A 21,209-nucleotide genomic window follows, 5' to 3' on the forward strand; every position below is an offset into this window, starting at 1 on the left:
CCAGAGGAGCTTTATGAAAATACAGCCTCCTGGGCTTCTCTGACCCCAGGGTTTCTGAACTCAGAAGTAGGCCCAGAGACTCTGCCGTGCAGCCAGGTAGAAGCATCAGGCTAGAGTGGAGGCTCCGTGGACGCAGCAGGACTGGAGTTCCAGCTGTGGACCCGCCACTGCAGAGTCACGTGGCCTGGGGCAAGACTTCAGGAAGGGTGTGTCCCTGCACCAAGGGAGCAGCCCACCACGGGAGGGCCCAGGCAGGCCTTGGTTCTGCCTGAGGACTTCAGGGGAGTCCCTGCCTGGCATGAGGGGCACAGGGGCACAGCTTGGGGCCCTGCTGCCGGGGCTGGGGGCTGAGGGCGTGTGACCAGCTCCACATCTTTCCTTGTCCTCTCGAAGGCTGAATCTGGGCACGTGGCTGGGCAGAGACTCTCACCAGCCTTTGCTCTCCCTGAAAGAGTCTGTGCAGGTCCTAGCCAGCCCCTTCCCCTGGAATGACAGAGACAGAGTCTGGGAGACACCCAGAGAACCAGGGGAGAAGGGGAGAGATAAAGAGACTGAATGAGATGAGGGGAAGAGCAGGAGGGAAGGAGAGAGAGACTGAGACAGAGAGAGACAGAAACAGAAAGAAACTGACTCCACAGGAGACACTGAAGGTGATTGCAGAACAAGGAGTCCAGGTGGCAGAGGGGAGGCCCCTGCTGGTCAAGGTCAGGACCAGACCCCTTGGCGGGAAGATGGGGGCTGGGGACAGGGCTGTCTTGGCACTGACCACAAGGGCGGCCCTTTCGCAATATAGGAAAAGAAGAAGCCGGGTTGATAAAGGAAGTGCTGGTCACTCTGGAGGAGGGCAGGTTTGGGGACGGTTCCCACCTCCCTCAGTGCCCTGAGGAGCCTGGTCCCGACTCTCTGGGTGTCCTGTACCTGTGACTCCAAGAACCCCCTCCATTGGGCCTTCGCTCCTGCCTTGAGAGAGCTCCTTGTCATCTCCCTTGTCTTCTCATCCGTGAAGGAGAGCAAGGCCATGGGTTGGCCTCTGCTGCCACCCCTGCTGCTGCTGCTGCTGCTGCTGCTGCTGCTGCTGCTGCAGCCACCGCCAGTGTTTCTTCAGGCTGGTAAGTGCCCAGGACTGCTCTGGCAGGGGCTCTACCCAAACCACATAGGGGCTGTGCGGGGGCATCTGGAGGAGGGGAGGGTTGGAGAAGCCAGCCAGGCCTCCAGCCCCAACAACAGCGGTTGGTCGGACCAGTGTGGGTCCACCCCAACCCTTCACCCTCTCTCTTCCCCCCTGCCTGAAGCGTGGGAGACCCAGGCCAGAGGGTTAGTCCTACCTCTGCCACACACCTCTGGGGAAGGTGCAGGAAGGTCTGGCTTACTCTCTTTTTCTCGTACTGTGGTTTCAATGTCTCCCCCACACACACACCTCTCTCCCTCACTCTCTCTCTCTCCCCCTCCTCTAGGTGGCTCAGCAGGATACAATACCCGCTCTGGCTTTGGGATGGACCAGCCTCAACACCTCTCTGCCCCCATCGGAGGCTCCATCCAAATCCCCTTCTCCTTCTATCATCCCTGGGTCTTAGCCAAAGATCCCAACATGAGTATATCCTGGAGACGGGGACATTTCCACGGGGAGTTCTTCTACAGCACAACCCCGCCTTTCACCCATGAGGATTACAAGAGCCGGCTCTTGCTGAACTGGACAAAGGATCAGAAGTCCGGCTTCCTCAGGATCTGGAACCTGCGGGAAGGCGACCAGTCTGTGTACTTCTGCCGAGTCTATCTGACCACATGGGACAGAGACAGGAAGATGTTTCAGTCCATCCAGGGGACCAACCTCACTGTCACCCTCGGTGAGTCCAGTGCCCCGGCACCCACCTTGCCCAGCCCAATGAGGCTTTTGGTGACCACTGGTGTCCCCGTCCCTATCACATCAGGCCCACTCTTTCTGCCCCTTCTCTCAAACTTTTTCCCCACTCTGACCCCTCCCAAGGCCTCTGCCAATTTTACCCTCTTCTCTTTCCCTTAATTGTCCCCCAAACCTGAACTGCTTTCCCTGACCATGGCCCCAACTGTCCCCTCCAGATCCAGCTCCCACACCCACTCTCCTGGCCTCAGCACCTGCCAGACTCTCCCAGTATCCTCCATTCCTGTCCCCATCCCTGTCTGCCCTGGCCTCAACCATGTCCTCCCAGCTGATTTGGCTTCTCCAGGATGTAGCTGGTCTTGTCATATATCTGTGCATGGAGCCCCAGTTAGCACCTCAGGGTGGCCACCATGTCTTGTGTTTCCCCACCATCATGATCTCAGCCTGGAACACACAGTTGATGCCCTGTGGATGGCCCTAGGAGCCCTCTAGTGCCTGGGAAATGTCCTGTCACCTGGTTTCCCATCTCCCCACTTCCTTCTCCCCCTCAGCTCCCTAGAAACGTCTCTCAACTCCTCCCCTGCTCCAGTCTCAGCTCTTTCCTCTCCTACCTCCCTCTTCTCCTGTCTCCATCCACTTTACCCTCCTTGCCTCTCACCCCCACCTCCAGCCCCCACTGTACCACACAAGGCCTGGTGTTGTTCTAGCCATGTCATCCCTGTTCTCCACTCTGATCTTGCTACTCTGTCCTTTCGGTCTCTACGGGACACACCTCTGCAGTAGCAGTAACAGCAGTTCCCATTTACTCAGTGTGTACAACGGGCCCAGTAAATAACTTTGTGTGCATCGCCCTAGTTAACCTTCATCATGACCCCACAATAACAGTAGCAATGCTATTATCTTCATCTCACAGAGAGGGAAACTGAGGCTAGCAGAGCCTAAATACCTGCCCAAAGTTACACTAGTGGTGTGGATGGGATTTGAATGGGACAGTTTAATTGCAGAGCCTCTCTCTTAACCATTAGCTACACAGCCTCACCTATTGAGCTGATCACATTGTCTTGACTTACATTTTAACCTTGTAATGTGATGTGTTGTGTTAATAGATCTTCCTATATTACTTAGTAGGAGTGTTAGAATTTGAACCTAGGCTTATTTGTCTCCAGGGCAATGGGGCAGGGGGCTTTCTCACAGGCCAAGGCAATAAGGGGGTACACTGTCTGTAGAAAATGTTTTAGAAAATTAATAATCAACTAAATGGGTTTGCTTTTTCTGATCATTTATTTGCACTGGTGATTCTAGACAATATCAGTGATAAATCACTCCTCCCTGCTGGGACAGACATTCTCACTCACTCTCACCACCCCATCTTAACCACTGTGCTGGCTTTAGAGCAAATGGAGAGTAACTCCACAACCTCTTCAGTGGCCTTTCTTGAGAGACTTGTTTCGTCTCAGGCCCTCTTCCTCTTTCCTTAGTTCCTCTTTGCTTTTCTCATATCTCTGCTCCAGTCAGACTTATGGGAGTTTTTTTATCAATAAATTATTTTAATTAATTCAATTAACTGGATATTCATACCCATTATTTAAAAAACAAAGTACAGGAAAGTACTAAAAAGAAGTGTTTATTTTTGTTGTTGTTTGTTGTTGTTGTTTGAGACACAGTCTTGCTTTGCTGCCCAGGCTAGAGCGAGTGCCTTGGCGTCAGCCTAGCTCACAGCAACCCCAAACTCCTGGGCTCAAGCAATCTTCCTGCCTCAGCCTCCCGAGTAGCAGAGACTACAAGCATGTGCCACCATGCCCGGCTAATTTTTTTCTATATATATTAGTTGGCCAATTAATTTCTTTCTATTTATAGTAGAGACAGGGTCTCACTCTTGCTCAGGCTGGTTTCGAACTCCTGACCTCGAGCAATCCGCCCATCTTGGCCTCCCAGAGCGCAGGAAGTGTTTTTTTTTTTTTTTAATTTTATTTTAGTAGATCTTTTTTTTTTTTTTTTTTTTTTTGAGACAGAGTCTCACTTTGTTGCCCAGGCTAGAGTGAGTGCCGTGGCGTCAGCCTGGCTCACAACAACCTCAGTCTCCGGGGCTCAGCGATCCTACTGCCTCAGCCTCCCAAGTAGCTGGGACTACAGGCATGCGCCACCATGCCCGGCTAATTTTTTGTATATATATATTTTTTTAGTTGGTCAATTAATTTATTTCTATTTTTGGTAGAGACAGGGTCTCGCTCAGGCTGGTTTCGAACTCCTGACCTTGAGCAATCCGCCTGCCTCGGCCTCCCAAAGTGCTAGGATTACAGGCGTGAGCCACCACGCCCAGCCAAGAAGTGTTTTTAATCCAACTGAAGTACCACAATGCAAAGCTATCGCAAACTAAAGGAATATTTGCAATGAATATAACTAAGTTTGTAGTTGGCTTATTAATTTTTTTACATAATTTTATTTTTGTAATCAAATTTAATTGTATTCTCCTTTGTGATTTTTCTCTTTTATTTCTTTTTTTTTTTTGAGTTTGACAAATTTATTGGTATTTTAGTAAAGACATTCATCTCAGTCATTTCTCTCTCCCATCTTGACCTTAGGTTATATTTCATTTGGGTCAAGAAAAGAATATGTAGGAGAGGGATATTATTTTAACAAACAGTAAAATGGACAAAAATGTAAGAACTAAGAGTTCTATATACATTTCCATTGTTTTACCTGGGGCTTATTCTAAACTTAAAAGCAAGTGAACAAAGTGTTAGGAATATACACAGGCTGCTTCTCTGGAGTTATTACCTATTAAAAGAGCTCAGCGAGTAGTTACCACCAATAAAATAGAATGAAGCTGCCTCCAAATTTTAACATTGCAGGACTTTTCAAGGGAATCATTATACTGTATGTTTCTTTTGTCTCTATGCTTTTAAAGATGTGTAACTGTCACATTAAAAAGAAGTTCATATACAATACAAAAATACAAAAACAAACACCCTACAAACACACAAATCTAACAAAGTAAATGTGGTGAGAGATTCCATAAAATGTTTGAAGATGCATTTTCTTTCCTTCCATTTTCAGTACCTAAAATGTGCTTTTTGAAAGGCCATCATTGGTCAATATGTATATTCTTAAAATAAACCAGATAATTGTACTTGTAAGAAAGCCTGTAGTTAAGTTCAATTCAAATTGGATTTCACAAGTTAGTAACTTAAATGCTTAGACAAAGTTACAGAAAGTGCATCTTCTCATTTTCCATCTTCGTACAATGTTAAATTTTTTTTTTTGGTGTTTATACCTTTAAAAAATAAAAACAGCCAGATACTTAAGCAATATGTACATTTAAATTTTTGGTGGTGGTTTGTATTTTAAAAGAAACAGCTTCCTTATGATTTGCCTCAAGTTCTGGTGGAAATGCTTACATGAACTAGCTAATAAACAAAAACCAGGAGAAGCACATTCAAAATACTGATTTACTTTGGTAGCAAATGGTTTTCCTTTGAAGGCTAGTGAAGAAAGACAAGACCCATTTAAGGTGAAGTGAGCTATTTCAAATACTCAACAGTTTACATAAAAGTTTAAAATGTATTTATTTTTTAAAAAAGAGCTAAATGTCTATATCCACTGATAGCAATGCAATACCTAGTTTATGTTGACTTGAAACAAAACAAATGCCCATAAGGAAAAAAAGCTGTATTTTAATTTTATCTAAATTTACTTTCAGTCAATAGTTCAGTAACATTTCCCTCCCAATACAACACTCCCTCGCTCTATAAGGCTGTTCCTGGGAGCCAGTTTAGGTAATGAGGGAGTTAAGAGGGCAACTGCTTGCAGTTTTAAATAGACAATAACTTTTTGCTTCCCTTTCAATGTGCTAATAGTTGTGTTTAAAAAAATATGCAATTCTTAAAAAGGTACCATTTCCGATTTCTTTATTATCTGTAACCTTTGGAAACTAATCACATGAAACTACAAAATTAGCAAATGTCTTGAAATCTGTATATAAAACATAAATTACCTCTAATTTCAAACTCGCATTTATTAGTGTACCACTCAATCTTAAAAAAAAAAAAGAAAAAGAAAAAAAAAAAGCGGCTCCAAAGATAGTCTTATACCATTCTTTAAAAAAGGAAACTGTTCCTTTTAACTTTACACCCACCCCACACCCCGATTTCAAAACACATCATTTAATTGTCTTGGCCATGGACATTTCCAAGATGAGATTTTATATTTCGTTCCCATAGCTTCTGGTTATCAGAAACCCCATGCTTTCCTTTATTGAAGGAGTTTGGTCCAGCTGATGTTGGTGTATCCCTTCCAACATTCTTCATCCTCATCTTTGCTTCTGGAGGCATTTCCTCTGGTTCACTATCTTCATCTTCATTAAAAGCCGCTGCTACTGAAAGAGTTTTTGGAGCAAGAGTTGGAACAGTTTCTTTAGGCTTACTTGATCCAAGTTTGATGGATATGGCTGATGCTTTCTTTGTTGCCTGACTACCTATGGCAAATCCAAACTTGGAGATCTTTGTAGGCTTTGCTGGGAGGTCTGCAGCTTCTTCTTCAGCTGATCTCTTCTCAGCGCTGCGACTGGAACTTTCCCCTCCATTACTGGAAGAAACAGTCTTAGTTTTCACAGGTTTCTCTGCTTCTTCTTCAGGTCCTCCGGCGGCTCCAGCTCGCTGCGACTTTTCAGGCTTCTCCTCTCCCGCCTTCCCGTCCGCCATTTTCCTCTCTTTTATTTCTAAGCACAAAAATGCCATCTCTCACTAGAAGTTGAAAATATTTACTTTTAAGTTCTTAATTTTTTTTTCTAATTTTTGTTTGATTTTACTTCTTCTCACAATAAAACTCTTTCATGTAGTGAGAATTTATTTTGGTTTATAACATGAAGTAAATAACTAAATTGATCTTTATACCAAGCAATTAATCAATTGTCCCAACCCCATTTATTGAATTTTTTTTTCTTTTCTCTATTGATACAGGAAGCTTGGTTTTTAAATTATTTTGTATTAATAGAATAGCATCCGTTTCTGGTCAGTCTATTCTGTTTCACTGATCTGTCTTTTCTGATATCAGTTACACCCTATTTTAGTGACTATATCTTTATCACATGTTTCAATGGCTGATAAGACTATTTCCATCTCAACTACATTACTCCTTCCTCAAAAAATCTTTATTATTGTTGCCGGCCTATTCGTTCACATAAATGTTAGAATATGTTTGCCAAGTTCTGAGAAAGACACTCATTTGGATCTTTTAAATCATGAAACCTATAAAGCAATTGACAGAAACTGAAATTGGTTGAATATACAATCTTCCCACCCACAAACAGGTACTATTTTATATCCCTCAGTAAACCGTGGTACTGTTCTTCTAAAAATTGTGTAAATGTCTCATAAGATTGTTTACCTTTCTATAGTCTGTGTTTTATTATTAATGTGCAAGGTTATCTTTAAATTTTTTATAATTCTTACTGTAAAATTAATGCCTAAATTCTGGCCAAGATGGTGGGTTGTATGCACATGTTTACCTCCTCTCCCTCCCAAAATCTACTAAAATGATGGCAAAGGGAATTTTTTAAGAAAGAAATCCTTAAGATCAAAAAAGATGTAAGCTAGATATACAAAAACAAAATTTGGGAAGCTGGAAACAGATAGACTAATGGAACTGGTTTAGGAGACCAGAGGAGCTAAACCCAGTGGTTGGAAAAGTGGTTGGGAAAGTTAGAAGAGTGACAATTTATACTGCAAAACCCCTAAAGGTTCAGTAATGCCAACCCCGAGTTCCTCTGAAAGTGGAAACGAAGATGGATCTGAAAAGGACCAGTTGAAATTTTTTTAAGAAGCAGGGAAATCTCCATTCCACATTCCCCCACCCCAGCTGAAGACTAGAGGTTTGCTTTCCAGAATGGAGAGCAAATGGAAAGGGACTCTGGGGAGAGCACCCCAGGCATAACTGGCAAGAAGACTGGATCCTCACACCAAATACCCCAGCACTGAGGATGGTACCCTGCCCTCAGCTGTGCCTGAGAAGCACAAGGCTAGAGTCCCCATTTTTAAATATTATTAAATGAAACATTTAAGTTTCTTCCATGAAACACAGAGAGCAAAGCAAACAGTAAAAAAAGAAAAGGAACCTGGAAGAAACCAATCAATTCAGGAAGAAGAACACTTTAAAATAACGATCATTCTCTTCTACTCAGAAAGTTAAGAGATCTCATATATGTGACAAAAAAGGGTGCTTTACAAGGGAGCTTGCCAAACACAAAAAGAGCTCTTGGAAATTAAAGATACAATAGCAAAAATGGAAAATTCCATGAAAGGACTGGAAGATAAAGATTGTGGAAACCTCCCAGAAGGTAGAACAAAATATCAAAGGTTTAGAGAGTATAGGGGATTTAATAGAAGCCCCCTAAAAAGTTATGACCACATCCTAATCCCCAGAATCTGCAAATATCACCTTAGAAGGTAAAAGAGTGAATATTGCCTTACACGGTAACAGATGTGATTAAATTAAGGGTTTTGAGATGAAGAGATTACCCGGAATTATCTCAGTGGTCCCTAAATGCAATGGCAAATGTCCTTATAAGAGAGAGGCAGAGGGAGACACATAGAGAAGAGACGGCAGTGAGACCACAGAGACAGAGACTGGAGTGATGCGGTTACAAGTCAAGGACGCTTGCGGCCACCTGCTGGAAGAGGCAAGGAACAGATTCCTTTCTAAAGCTTCCAGGGGGGATGCGACCCTGCTGACACCTTGATTTTTGGACTCTGGCCTCCAGAATTGTGAAAGGATAAACTTCTGTTATTTTAAGTCACCCAGTTTGTGGTAATTTGTTATAGCATCCATAGGAAAGGAAGACAGAAATGATAAGAAAAGATAAGAAAATTAGAGGATCCAACCTCTGAATAATGGGAATTCCAGAAACTAGAAGAAAGAAAGTCATGTGGAAGAGAATATCAGAGAAATAATACTAGCAATTTTCCAGGACAAAAGAGCCCAGCAAAGATGGTCAAAAATAAAAAGACCTACATCAGGACACAGCGATGTGAAATTTCGAAACACCGGGGATAAAAAGAAGCTCCAATACATTTCCAAGGAGGAGAACAACAGGCCTTTGAGCTACAGAGATTCAGGAATCAGGATGGCTGTTGCTGTCCCGATGGCAACATGGAAAGCTGGAGAACAATGGCTGAATGCCTTTCATTCATTCATTTAACAAATATCGACTGGGTGTCTCCTATATGTCAGATGCTAATCTGGGCACTGGGGAAGCAGCCATTAAAAAAACAAAAATGCTCCCAATGATGGAACTTACCTTTGGGTGTAGTAATAAATAAATGAATAAATTCTGTATTTGTGTCAGGTGATAGTGAAAACAGAAAAGAAGAAAAATGAGGCAGAACAAACAGCACAGAGACTGCTAAGGGTGCTACGTTTTTCAGATTGAAGAGGGATGGCCTCTGCAGTATTAGGTAGAGTCTGGCAGAAAACAACCACTCAAACAGGGAAACTGGGAGATTTTTGAGTGAGGCACAGTTTAGGAAACCAATCAGGAATGGCAAGACACCCAGGGACTAGCAACAGGCCTGAGGAGCAAGGGGACAGAACCCAGAGAGGGCTGGAAAGGGTACCAGAGAGGAGCTGTGGCCTCTGGAGAGATATAGTCAACATGCCCATCAGGAGGGGGCTGGGAATGAATGCCTGGAGTCTGGGCCCCAGACCTACGGTCTCTTACCCTCAACCTCCTGCAGTGGCTCCCACTGGGGAACCAGAGGGCAAGAGAGCCCATGGATGGAGTCCAACAAGGCCAGCTCCAAAGGCACAAAGCAGGGTGGAGAAGAGCTGGGGAGCGGATCTGGAGAAGCCAACAGAAAGATCCAGCCTAGGCACAGATCTGCAGGAAGTGAGGGAAAGGTTGGGAGAAGAACATTCCAGTCAAGTGGGATGAGTGTAGCTGAAGCAGAATGAAGAGAAAGAGGACAGGTGAAATCGGAGCAGGCAGTAGGGCTTTGAAAGCCATGGAAACAATTCTCACCTTCGCTCTGAGTGCAGTGGGAGCTCGTGAAGGTTTCCTGTCAAGGAGTGCCGAGATCTGATTGATACTTTTTTTTTTTTTTTGAGACAGAGTCTCACTCTGTTGCTCTGACTAGTGTGCAGGGTGTCATCATAGCTCACTGCAACCTCGAACTCCTGGGCTCAAGCGATCCTCCTGCCTCAGCCTCCCAAGGAGCTGGGATTACAGGTGTACTGTGCCAGGCTAATTTCTCTATTTTTTGTAGAGACAGGGTCTCACTCTTGCTCAGGCTGGTCTTGAACTCCTGACCTCAAGTGATCCTCCTGTCTTGGCCTCCCAGAGTGCTAGGATTACAGGCGTGAACCACCGCACCTGCCCCAATTGACACTTTTAAAAGACTCCTATGGCTGTTGTATGAAGGAAAAAAACTATAGGTGAGCAAGTTCAGAAGCAGGAAGACCAGTGAGAGGTGATATGCCTTGGCTTAGGGTGATGGTAATGGAGGAGGTGAGAGGTGCCAATAGTGGGTATGTTTTGGAGACAGAGTAGACAGGACTTGCAGATGGACTGGATGTGGGGTATGAGAAAGAGAGAGAAGAACCAAGGATAACTCTAAGGCCTTTGGCCTAAGCATCTTGAAGAATAGTGTTGCCATCTACAGCGGGGAAATGGAGGAGGAACAAGCTCAGGAGGAAACCAAGAAAGCTGTTTTGGACATCTTGAGATGTTACTAGACATACCAATGGAGGCATGAGTAGGCAGTAAGATATATGAGTCTAGAGGGCAAGGGGAAAATTCACTGATATAAAAATTTGGGAGCAGGGCCGGGCGTGGTGGCTCACGCCTGTAATCCTAGCACTCTGGGAGGCCGAGGCGGGCGGATTGCTCAAGGTCAGGAGTTCAAAACCAGCCTGAGCAAGAGCAAGACCCCGTCTCTACTATAAATAGAAAGAAATTAATTGCCCAATTAATATATATATATAGAAAAATTAGCCGGGCATGGTGGCGCATGCCTGTAGTCCCAGCTACTTAGGAGGCTGAGGCAGCAGGATCGCTTGAGCCCAGGAGTTTGAGGTTGCTGTGAGCTAGGCTGACGCCACGGCACTCACTCTAGCCTGGGCAACAAGCGAGACTCTGTCTCAAAAAAAAAAAAAAAAAAAATATGGGACTTTACTGCTTTTCTTAAAAAAAGAAAAAAAAAAAAAAAATTGGGGAGCAATCAGGACATCACTGGTATTTAATGTCGTGAACTGGATGAGATCATCTGGGAAGTGGGTGTAGATAGAGAGGAGGTCCTAGGAGTGAGCGCTGATGTTAGGGCTGAGAAGATGAAGAGGAATCAGCAAAGAAGACTGGGAAGAAGCTGAGAGTACCAAGAGAGAGTGGTGTCTCAGAAGCCATGTGAAGAACTCGTTTCACAAAAGGGGGGGTATCAAATGCTGAAAAGTTTAGTAAGATGAAGCAAATGGGAGTATGAGATCTAAATTCTTCATTTCTACACTAAGAAGTGAATAGACAACACCTAAAACACCAAACCAAGCAATAGCAGTATTATGCATGTTATTTGGAAATATGAGGTCAAAAGAAATGGCTAAAGTTACTGAAAATAGTTGCCTCTGGGGAGTGGGAAGCAAGTGAGAAGGCACACGCAAGGGGCTGCTCTATTTTATAGGCTGTGTGAAAGGTGTTGACTCTAAATTATGTGCCTATACAATTTTGATAGAAAAATTAATGTCAAATTTTAAAAACAAATAAAAGTACTAGTAATACTAGTACATAATTTTAAAATGTTCAACAATACAGAAGGGAGTCAAATGAAAAATCACATCCTCCCCTTCAATTACTTTATTTCCCCAACGACTACCACTGTCTGTGGAAATGTTCTTTCTTATAGATATAAATATATAACACAAGTAGAATCAAACTACATCCCATTCTGCTCTACAACTTGCTATTTTTACTTAATGTAACTCTAATATCTTTTCATTTCAGCATATATACATCTAAGCTTTTTTAAAATGGCTGTGTGGCATTGTAGCAACGTATCATAATTTATTAAATCAGTCTTCTATTTAAAGACATTCAGGTTGTTGCCACACTATAAATAATGCTGCAAAGAACAATCTTAAATATATGCCTTTGATTATTTGGGCAAGCATTTCCATAGGAAAAATTCCTAGCACCAAAATTACTGGGACAAAGAACATGCATAGACCTTTTACATTTTGATAGATATTCCCAAATTGCATTGCCAAAGGTTGTGCCAATTTACACTACCATTGTGTTTGGGAATTCCTCTTCAGTGCAGAAACCTTTGCCAATACTGGATATTTTCTTCCACTCAGATCAATTTAAAAAATGGCCTCTTACATTAATCTGCATTTTTAAAAACTTCTTAAGGGACCTCAGGGTTATAGTATCATTTTATGAAACAAATCAAAACTGGATAGTTTTCCATTTTCTCTATATTCTGCAAACTTCTACCTGGAAATTATATGTCCCTTAAATTTTTACAAGAACTTATCCATAAAATCTTCTGAGTTTGGAATCTTTATGCAAAGTAATTCTTTAATAGCATTCTTAATTTCTACTTTGTCTACCAATCAGTTAAAGTATACTATTACTTAAATCAATTTTTGAAATGTTTGTTTCAAAAAACTACCCATTTCACAGAGATTTTTAAATTTATCACCTATAATTGATCATTCACTCACTCATGATTTCAGTATAATTTTTTTTTGTTAGACTTACTAGTTCTCATCTATTTTCTTGTTTGTTTCTCCCTTAAATAACCATTTCTTGCATTTATTATTCCTGTTGCTATCTGTTCCCTAATAAATTTATTCCTACGTAGTTTTTCATTACTTTCTTCCTTTGAGTTTCCTTAGGACTGGATCCTCTCTATTTTAGGTACTTGTTTCTCTGGAAATTGAATATTTTTTTTTTATTTTTTTTTTTTTATAGCCTGAGCAGCTGAATGGAAATTGAATATTTTATTCATTTAAAAAATTTCTTGTGGCTGGGCAACTGTGGCTCACACCTGTAACCCTAGCACTCTGAGAGACTGAGGTGGGAGTATTGCTTGAGCTTAGGAGTTGAGACCAGCCAGTGCAAGAGCGAGACCCTGTCTCTACTAAAAATAGAAAAAGTAGCCTGGCTTCATGGTGGTGGCTGTAGTCCCCGCCACTCAGGAGGTTGAAGTAAGAGGATCACTTGAGCCCAGGAGTTTGAGGATGCAGTGAGCTATGATGATGCCACTGTACTCTACCCAGGACAATAGAGTGAGACTCTGTCTCAAAAAAAACCAAACCAAAATCTTCCCATTTTAAATAATAAAAGCATTTCATACTATGAATTTAGCTTAGAATGTGGCTTAAGTCATATTCCAAAGGTTTTTTTTTTTTTTTTATCTCTTTTTTTTTTTTTTTTTTTTTATTTTGGCATATTATGGGGGTACAGATTTTAAGGTTTCAATAAATGCCCATTTCCCCCCCTCCCCCCACCAAAGGTTTTTTTTTTAATATGAATTACTCTAGTTTTTATTTTCTAAATAGCATGTTATTACACTTTTTTTCTTTGACTAAGAAACTAAAAAAATTTAATTCCCAGTTGGGTTATAGTATTTATACTTTTAGTAAGTTCTAATAAGAGTAGATGAAGATTTTGGTCCATATTAACCTAAAGAATTTTTTGAAGTTGGATTTTTTTTCCCTGTGGCTGAATACTAGGTAATTTTTTTTTAGGTAAATTTTTTAATGGTGCATTAAACTTCTACAAAGAATTTGTTTGTGGTACCTAAAGATCAATATATTAATTTAACCTTAAGAACATATTTCCATACACTAGGTGCTTTGCAGGTGTTTTCTCATTTATTCCAACAGTCCTATAGGAGGATATGTGCCATATGATCCCATTTACATGAAGTGCCTAGAATAGTCAAATTTATCTAAATGGAAAGTAGAATGGTGGTTAGCAGGGGCTGGGGGACAGGTTAATGAGGAATTGTTTAATGGGTGCTGAGTTTCCATTCAGGAAGATGAAAACGTTCTGGAGTTAGATGGTGGTAATACTCGTGCAGCAATGTGAATGTCCTGAATGCCACTAAATTGTACACTTATTAATGGAAATTATTGAAATGATATATTTTATGGTACATATATTTACAGCAATAAAAACTTTTGTTTTAATCCTATAATTTAGTTATCCCTATTCATAAGTGAGGAAATGCAGTTCTGAGGTCACACCTATGGTAAGTGGTGTATAATCAGGATTTAAACTGGGTGGTCTGGATAGTAAACATTTCACCTTGTTACTACCCTCCCTGTGAGCTTCTGAGAGTGGCTCTCCACCCCAACACTCCCCCGAACCTAGAAAACAAGCTGCCACAGGTTCACCCAGATGCCCCCACGCCTCCAGGGGAGAGTCTGCTTATTTATTATCTCTTCCCAGCTGACAAGACCACCCAGAGACCCACCAAGGCTACCATAGCCACTGCAACCACTACAGCTGGTGTCCGGGTCACAAAGGACAAAGAGAGCGCAAGGTCTCAGCCCTTGAGTTTGGAGACTGTATTTGGGGCAGCTGCGGCCATTGCTGTGCTCATTGCTATGATTTTGGGACTGATGGTCTTCCTCAGGTGGAAGAGAAGGAAAGGTAAGTGACCCAGGACCCACCCTCTCCCCAAGCTTCCCAACAGGGCGATTCTCAGAACCCACCTGCCAAGGAATCCAAAGGTGCTTCTTAAAAATGCAGATCACTCCTGGGCTCCCCTCAAACCCACCAAGTCACACTCTGAGGTCTGGTCTTGGGAATGTGCATCTTGGACAGGCTCCTCAAGTGGGGATTGTGCAGGAAAAAGTTTGAGAGCCACCCACCCCTCTCCACACCATCTGATCACTTCCCAGTTCTTCTCTTGACTTAGTCATCGCTCATCAGTCCTCACCTTCTTGTTCCCAGGGAGGGGAGGGCCTGCTCTGGGAAAGTCCAGAGAGAACAGAAGTGATCGGAAGTTGGCTCAGCTCAGCAAGCATCGGCCAACTGCCCACTTGCCAGGGCCCAGCTTGAAATCAGAGATATGAAAGTAGATAAAACAGACTCTGCTTTCAAAGAACTCAATCTTGGGGTGGCATGAGGGGTGTCAGTTGCCTCAAGGGCTAACAGCTTCATGGAGAAAGAGCTATGTGGCATTTAACAAGGTTAGGAGCAAGGAGAGGTGATCTGGGAGGTCATCCTAGAGGAAGTGACATAGGCAAAAAGTCTCCAGTAATAAAAAGAATTAGCCAGGCAAGTGGTGAGGGTGGTGTACTGTTCACACACTTTTCTTCTGGGTGGAGGAAACCATTCCAAGAACTGCAGGAAGCTCAGTGCTGGTGGAGGTGGCAGGAGATGAGAGAAGGGAACCTTGGAAATCACTCCCAAGAGCCTCTGATCCCAGAGGCAACATGAAGCAGCAAAGGGGCTGCCTAATCTCCCTGTCATAAATACATCAGTGTGGCTGGGCGCGGTGGCTCACGCCTGTAATCCTAGCACTCTGGGAAGCCGAGGTGGGCGGATTGCTCAAGGTCAGGAGTTCGAAACCAGCCTGAGCAAGAGCAAGACCCCGTCTCTACTATAAATAGAAAGAAATTAATTGGCCAACTAATATATATAGAAAAAAATTAGCCGGGCATGGTGGTGCATGCCTGTAGTCCCAGCTACTCTGGAGGCTGAGGCAGTAGGATCGCTTGAGCCCAGGAGTTTGAGGTTGCTGTGAGCTAGGCTGACGCCAGGGCACTCACTCTAGCCTGGGAAACAAAGTGAGACTCTGTCTCAAAAAAAAAAAAAATTAATTAAATAAATAAACAAATAAATAAATAAATACAGCAGTGTGTGGTGGAGGGGCTGGAGGTGGACCAGGCTGGATCATTCTAACACAGTGTTGGTGCCGATGGAGGGAAAGGGACAATAAGACTTGATTGTTAGACTGATGTAGGGATGAGGGAGCAGGAGTAAGTCTATGTTTCAACATCGATGAATGAGACTATGATGAAACTATCAAACTAAAACAGTGAATACAGGAAGAGAACATGTTTGTAGGGGAAAGATGATCAGTTTCGTTTATTTTGGGATATGTCATATTTGAGATACTTGTGTGGCATCTGAATAGAGTTGTCTATCATAAATTTGTATGTATTTTCAGCTCAAAAATGAGTACAAGGCTAGAACCATTAATTAGTTATATACCAACACTCCCCAAAATTGATTTGAAATTACTTTAAAGATAATCTGCAATGAAAGGAGATTCATCCTATCAGATATTAAAGCACAGAAGTGAAGAGCCTGCACATTCACACCCTGGTATCAAAATCACACCCTCACTAGGGAAACTTTGGCACAATGGTATGAATGCTGGGTGCCTCAACTTTCTCATGGAAATGGGAATAGTAATAATACCTATGTGGGGTTGTCCTGATGATTAAGGCAATGCATTTAGAACAGATCCTAGCACAGAGTGCACGCTATGGGAGCATTAGCACCTGTAATTATTCAGCAATGATCATTAAAACAATGTAATACTGGCTTATTAATACACAGTTAAACCAATGGAAGAAAGAGAAAAACCCAAATATAGCAGGATGAAAACAAACTGAAATATATGCAGAAATTTGGTAGGTTAAAATGTAGCATTTCTAATCAATGGGGAAAGATGGGTAATTCAATAAATGGTGCTAGAACTATTAGGTAGCCATCTAAAAAAAATGTTATTTTTCCCTACCTCATGATTTACACCAAAATTAATTTCACAGATTTAAATAAGAAAAAAATAACCCTAGAACTAGAAGAAAACATGCAGGATTATTTTATAATCACAGAGTGGTTATAAAATCTCCTCAGTAGACAATCTCCCTCAGTAAGACAAAACACAACAGACATGGATAAAAATATTTATAAATTCAACTACATAAAATTTTTTAAAAAATTTCAGCAAAGCCAAAACCACAGTGGTTGTTCTCTGAGAATGAAGAAGAGGGCCTGGGAATTGAAGAGAAAGTTTGACATGGGAAGTTGGAAGTGAAGCCCAAGGATTCAACTCAGATGAAAAGCCATGAATCCACAAAAGCATCAGGCTACATGATTGTGTTTTTCCCCAACTGTATTCAACTATTCAGATTTAAAACCTTTAAGGATTTGTGTTGTTTAGAAATTGTGTTCAGCTGCTACCACTAGGGACCAGAAGTGACCATTGCTTAAATAAGACAGAGTAGTATTTTTTCCCTCTTGTACAAGGATCTGGGGCAGACAGCAGAAGCCACTGTTTTTAGGTGCTCAGGCTCCTACCTTTCTGATGCACTGTCCTTGATACCAGCCTCTGTCCTGAAGGTTGCCTCATGGTCCAAGATGGCTGCTAGGACTCCAGCCATTGTTTCTGGGTTCCTGGCAGGAAACAGGAGGAAGGAAGAAAGGAGGAAAAAAAAAAAAAAAACAACTATCCTCCAACTGTTTGTTCCCCCTTTTAAAAAGCTTTCCTGAAACTCCTAACCCACAACTGTGCTTATATCTTATTGGCTAAAATTTAGTCATATGTCCCACAGCCATCTGTAGCAGAACACATTGCCACTCCAAATAAAATCAATTTTCTCTGACTAGGTAACAGAATTGCATGGATACTGGGTAAACAAATAGCATTCCCTGTCATAGGACATATCCAGGATTGTCAGCTCAGTGTGGCAGAGAGATAGGAGATCACAGGAGGTCAAGGAGTTAGTGAAAGAGCATGGATGGAAAGCAGAGGAGTCAGCAGGGAGCTTGGGTAACCTGGAAAAAAGTGGGCTATCAAGGGACAAGAGCTCAATGAAGTGAAAGAACAGGTGTAGTGGGGTAATGACAAAAGACAGCTGGAACACTTCCAAGTTTATTTGATCAAATTATCATTACCCAGATAGCAAAGCCAGACGAAGTCACTACAATAAAAAGAAAAACTATAGATCAATGAGCCTGGTGAATACTGATGCAAAAATCTTCAACAAAATACTAGCAAACTAAATTCAACACATCCAAAGAGTTATAACCATGACTAAGTGGGATTTATTCCTGGAATGCAAGGATGGTTTAATATACAAAAATAAATCAATGTGATGTACCACATTAATAGGCTGAGGGAAAACAAACCACATGATAATCTTAATTGATACAGAAAAAGCACTGGACAAGATTCAGCACCCTTTCATGATAAAAACACTCAATAAACCGGGAATAGAAAGAAAACTATCTCAACATAATACAGGCCATTTATTAGAAAGCACCATCACTCCATGATGAAAGACTGAAAGCTTTTCCTCTAATATCTGACACACAGCAACAATGTCCACTCTCACTACTTCTACTCAACATACTATTGGAAGTCCTAGCCAGAGGAATCAGAAAATAATAATAATAAAAAGCATTTAAATGAGACAGGGAAAAGTATAATTATCTGTTTGCAGGTGACATTATCTTACATGTAGAAAACCCCAAATATTCAATAACAACAACAACCAAAAAAAAAAAAAAAAACCTGTTAGAACTAATGGCCTGAGCAAGGTTGCAGGATACAAAACTAACATAAAAAATCAATTGAGTTTCTACAGATTAACAATAACCAAACTGAAAAGAAGTTAAGAAAATAATTATATTTATACTAGCATCAAAAAATAAATAAATACTTAGGAATAAACCTAACCAAGAAGGTAAAGACGTCTACACTGAAAACCACAAAACATTGCTGACAGAAATTAAAGACACAAATAAATGGAAAGACATCTGTATTAATGAATTGGAAGAATTAATATTGTTAAGATGGCCCTACTACCCAAAAGGATCTATAGATTCAAAACAATTCCTATCAAAATCCCAACAACATGTTTTGCAGAGACAGAAAAATGCATCCTAAAATTTAGATGGAATCTCAAAGGACCCTGAATCACAAAAACAATCTAGAGAGAGAAGAATAAAGTTGAAGGACTCACACTTCCTGATTTCAAAACACATTACAAAGCTACAGTAATCAAAACATGTGGTACTGGCATAAAGACAGAAAAATAGACCAATGGAATAGAAGAGAGAGAGCCCAGAATTAACCTCTTGCATATATATGGTCAAGTGATTTTTCACAAGGGTGCTACAAACACTCAGTGAGAAAGGATAATCTCTTCAACAAATGGTTTTGAAAAAATTCAGTATCCATATGCCAATGAATGAAGTAGGATCCTTATGCCATATACAAAATTTAACTCAAAATGGAATAAAGACCTAAATGTAAGACCCCATGCCATAAAACATTTAGAGGAAAACATAAGGGAAAAGCTTTACAACTTGGCAATAATTTCTTGGATATGATACCAAAAGCACAGGCCACAGAAGAAAAAATAGACAAATAGGACTACATCAAACTTAAAACACTTTTCTTCATCAAGGGAGACAATCAATGAATGAAAAGGCAATGTATGGAATAGGAAAAAATATTTGCAAATCATATCTGATAATGGGTTAATATTGAGATTATATTTTTTAAAAACTCCTACAACTAAACATCAAAAACCAACCCAATTTAAAAATGGGCAACAGATTTTAACAGACATTTCTCCAAAGATGATACGTGCTATGATCTGAATGTGTCCCCCCAAATTCATTTCTTGGAAACAATCCCAAATGCAACAGTTGGGAAGTAGGGCCTTTGGGGAGTTGTTTAGGTCATTAGGGCTCTGCTACAAGAATGGACTAATGCCAGTATAAAAAGGAATTCCGGGAGTGGATTCACTCTCTTCTGATCTCCTGCCATGTGAAGACAGCAGCATTCCTCTCCTCTGAAAGACACCGCAAAAAGACCCTCACCAGACACCATATTCTAGCACCCATCTTGGATTTCCCAGCCTCTAGAACCATTAGAAATAAAAGTCTGTACCTTACAAATCACCCAGTCTTGGGCATTCTGTTATAGAAGCACAAATGGACAAAGACAATATGCAAATGGCCAACAAGCATATGAAAAGATGCTCTGCATCACTAATGTAAGGAAAATGGAAATCAAAACCACAAAGAGATAACACCTCACACCCATTAGGAGGATATTATTTTTAAAAATAATTCAATAAATGACAAGTGTTGGTAAGAATGTGGAGAATTGAAATACCTGTACGTGTTGGTGGCAATGTAAAATGGTGTGACCACTATTGAAAAATATGGCCTTTCCTCAAAAATTTAAAAATAGAGCTACCATACGACCAAGCAATCCCACTCCTGGTATATATCCAAAAAAATTGAAAACAGAGTCTGGAAGAGACATTGGTACACCCATGTTGATAGCAGCATTATTCACAATAGCCAAGAAGTGAAAGCCACCCAAATGTCCATCAACAAATGAATGGATGATTTATGCATATGATGCAATATATCCAGCCATTAGAAAGAAAAAAATTCTGACACATGCTACAACAGGAATGAAACTTGAGGAAATTATGCTAAGTGAAAGAAGCAAACCATAAATAGACAAATGTTACATGAGCCCACTTACATGAAGTTATCAAGAGTGGTCAAATTTGTAGAAACAAGATGTAGAATGGTGATTGCCAGAGGAAAGAGAAGTGGGGAGTTAGTATTAATATTTGATGACTATAGAGTTTCAATTGTACAGGATAAAAAGTTCTGGAGAGCTGATTCAAAACAGTGTGAATAGGCCGGGCGCGGTGGCTCACGCCTGTAATCCTAGCATTCTGGGAGGCCAAGGCGGGTGGATTGCTCGAGGTTAGGAGATCGAAACCAGCCTGAACAAGAGCGAGACCCCGTCTCTACTATAAATAGAAAGAAAATTAATTGGCCAACTAATACATACAGAAAAAATTAGCCGGGCATGGTGGCACATGCCTGTAGTCCCAGGTACTCGGGAGGCTGAGGCAGTAGGATCGCTTGAGCCCAGAGTCTGAGGTTGCTGTGAGCTAGGCTGCTGCCATGGCACTCACTCTACCCTGGGCAACGAAGTGAGACTCTGTCTCAAAAAAAAAACAAAAAAAAAAAACAGTGTGAATATACTTAACACTACTGAACCACATACCTAGACATGGAAAAAAATGGTACATTCCAGGTGTTGTTTTACCACAAATTTTTTTTTTTTTTTGAGATAGAGTCTCACTCTAGTCTCATGGCTAGAGTGCCATGGTGTCAGCCTAGCTCACAGCAACCTCAAACTCCTGGGCTCAAGCAATCCTGCTGCCTCAGCCTCCCAAATAGCTGGGACTACAGGCATGTGCCACCATGCTCGGCTAATTTTTTCTATATATATAAGTTGGCCAATTAATTTCTTTCTATTTATAGTAGAGACAGGGATCTCACTCTTGCTCAGGCTGG

General features: G+C 41.5%; 2 protein-coding genes across 4 annotated transcripts in view; one reads left to right on the forward strand and one right to left on the reverse strand.

The window, feature by feature from the left end:
• Positions 1 to 21,209, forward strand: part of PILRA (paired immunoglobin like type 2 receptor alpha) — a 43,069-nt gene that overhangs the window by 19,029 nt on the left and 2,831 nt on the right. Inside the window, exons 1-3 of one of the 2 annotated variants that reach the window (XM_012759421.3) lie at positions 798 to 1,109; positions 1,455 to 1,844; positions 14,301 to 14,504. The exons of the other annotated variant lie outside the window; for it this stretch is intronic. Of the exons in view, the coding sequence (XP_012614875.2) occupies positions 1,019 to 1,109; positions 1,455 to 1,844; positions 14,301 to 14,504 (685 nt within the window). The 5' untranslated portion in view covers positions 798 to 1,018. Of the gene's footprint in view, positions 1 to 797; positions 1,110 to 1,454; positions 1,845 to 14,300; positions 14,505 to 21,209 lie in introns of those variants that run through there. 2 annotated transcript variants of the gene reach the window in all.
• On the reverse strand, positions 6,022 to 8,151 carry LOC142862437 (PEST proteolytic signal-containing nuclear protein-like). 2 transcript variants are annotated; one of them, XM_075995332.1, is made up of 2 exons: positions 8,098 to 8,151; positions 6,022 to 6,456 (listed from the first exon to the last, which is right to left on the reverse strand). In XM_075995332.1, exons 1-2 carry the CDS (start codon positions 8,149 to 8,151, stop codon positions 6,022 to 6,024), a joined length of 489 nt encoding a protein of 162 aa, XP_075851447.1. The 2 variants fall into 2 exon arrangements, with proteins under 2 accessions (XP_075851447.1, XP_075851446.1); XM_075995331.1 differs by lacking the exon at positions 8,098 to 8,151 and having other exon boundaries at positions 6,022 to 6,594.

Source organism: Microcebus murinus, chromosome 19 (genome assembly GCF_040939455.1).
Source record: "Microcebus murinus isolate Inina chromosome 19, M.murinus_Inina_mat1.0, whole genome shotgun sequence".
NCBI classification, from domain to species: Eukaryota; Metazoa; Chordata; class Mammalia; order Primates; family Cheirogaleidae; genus Microcebus; species Microcebus murinus.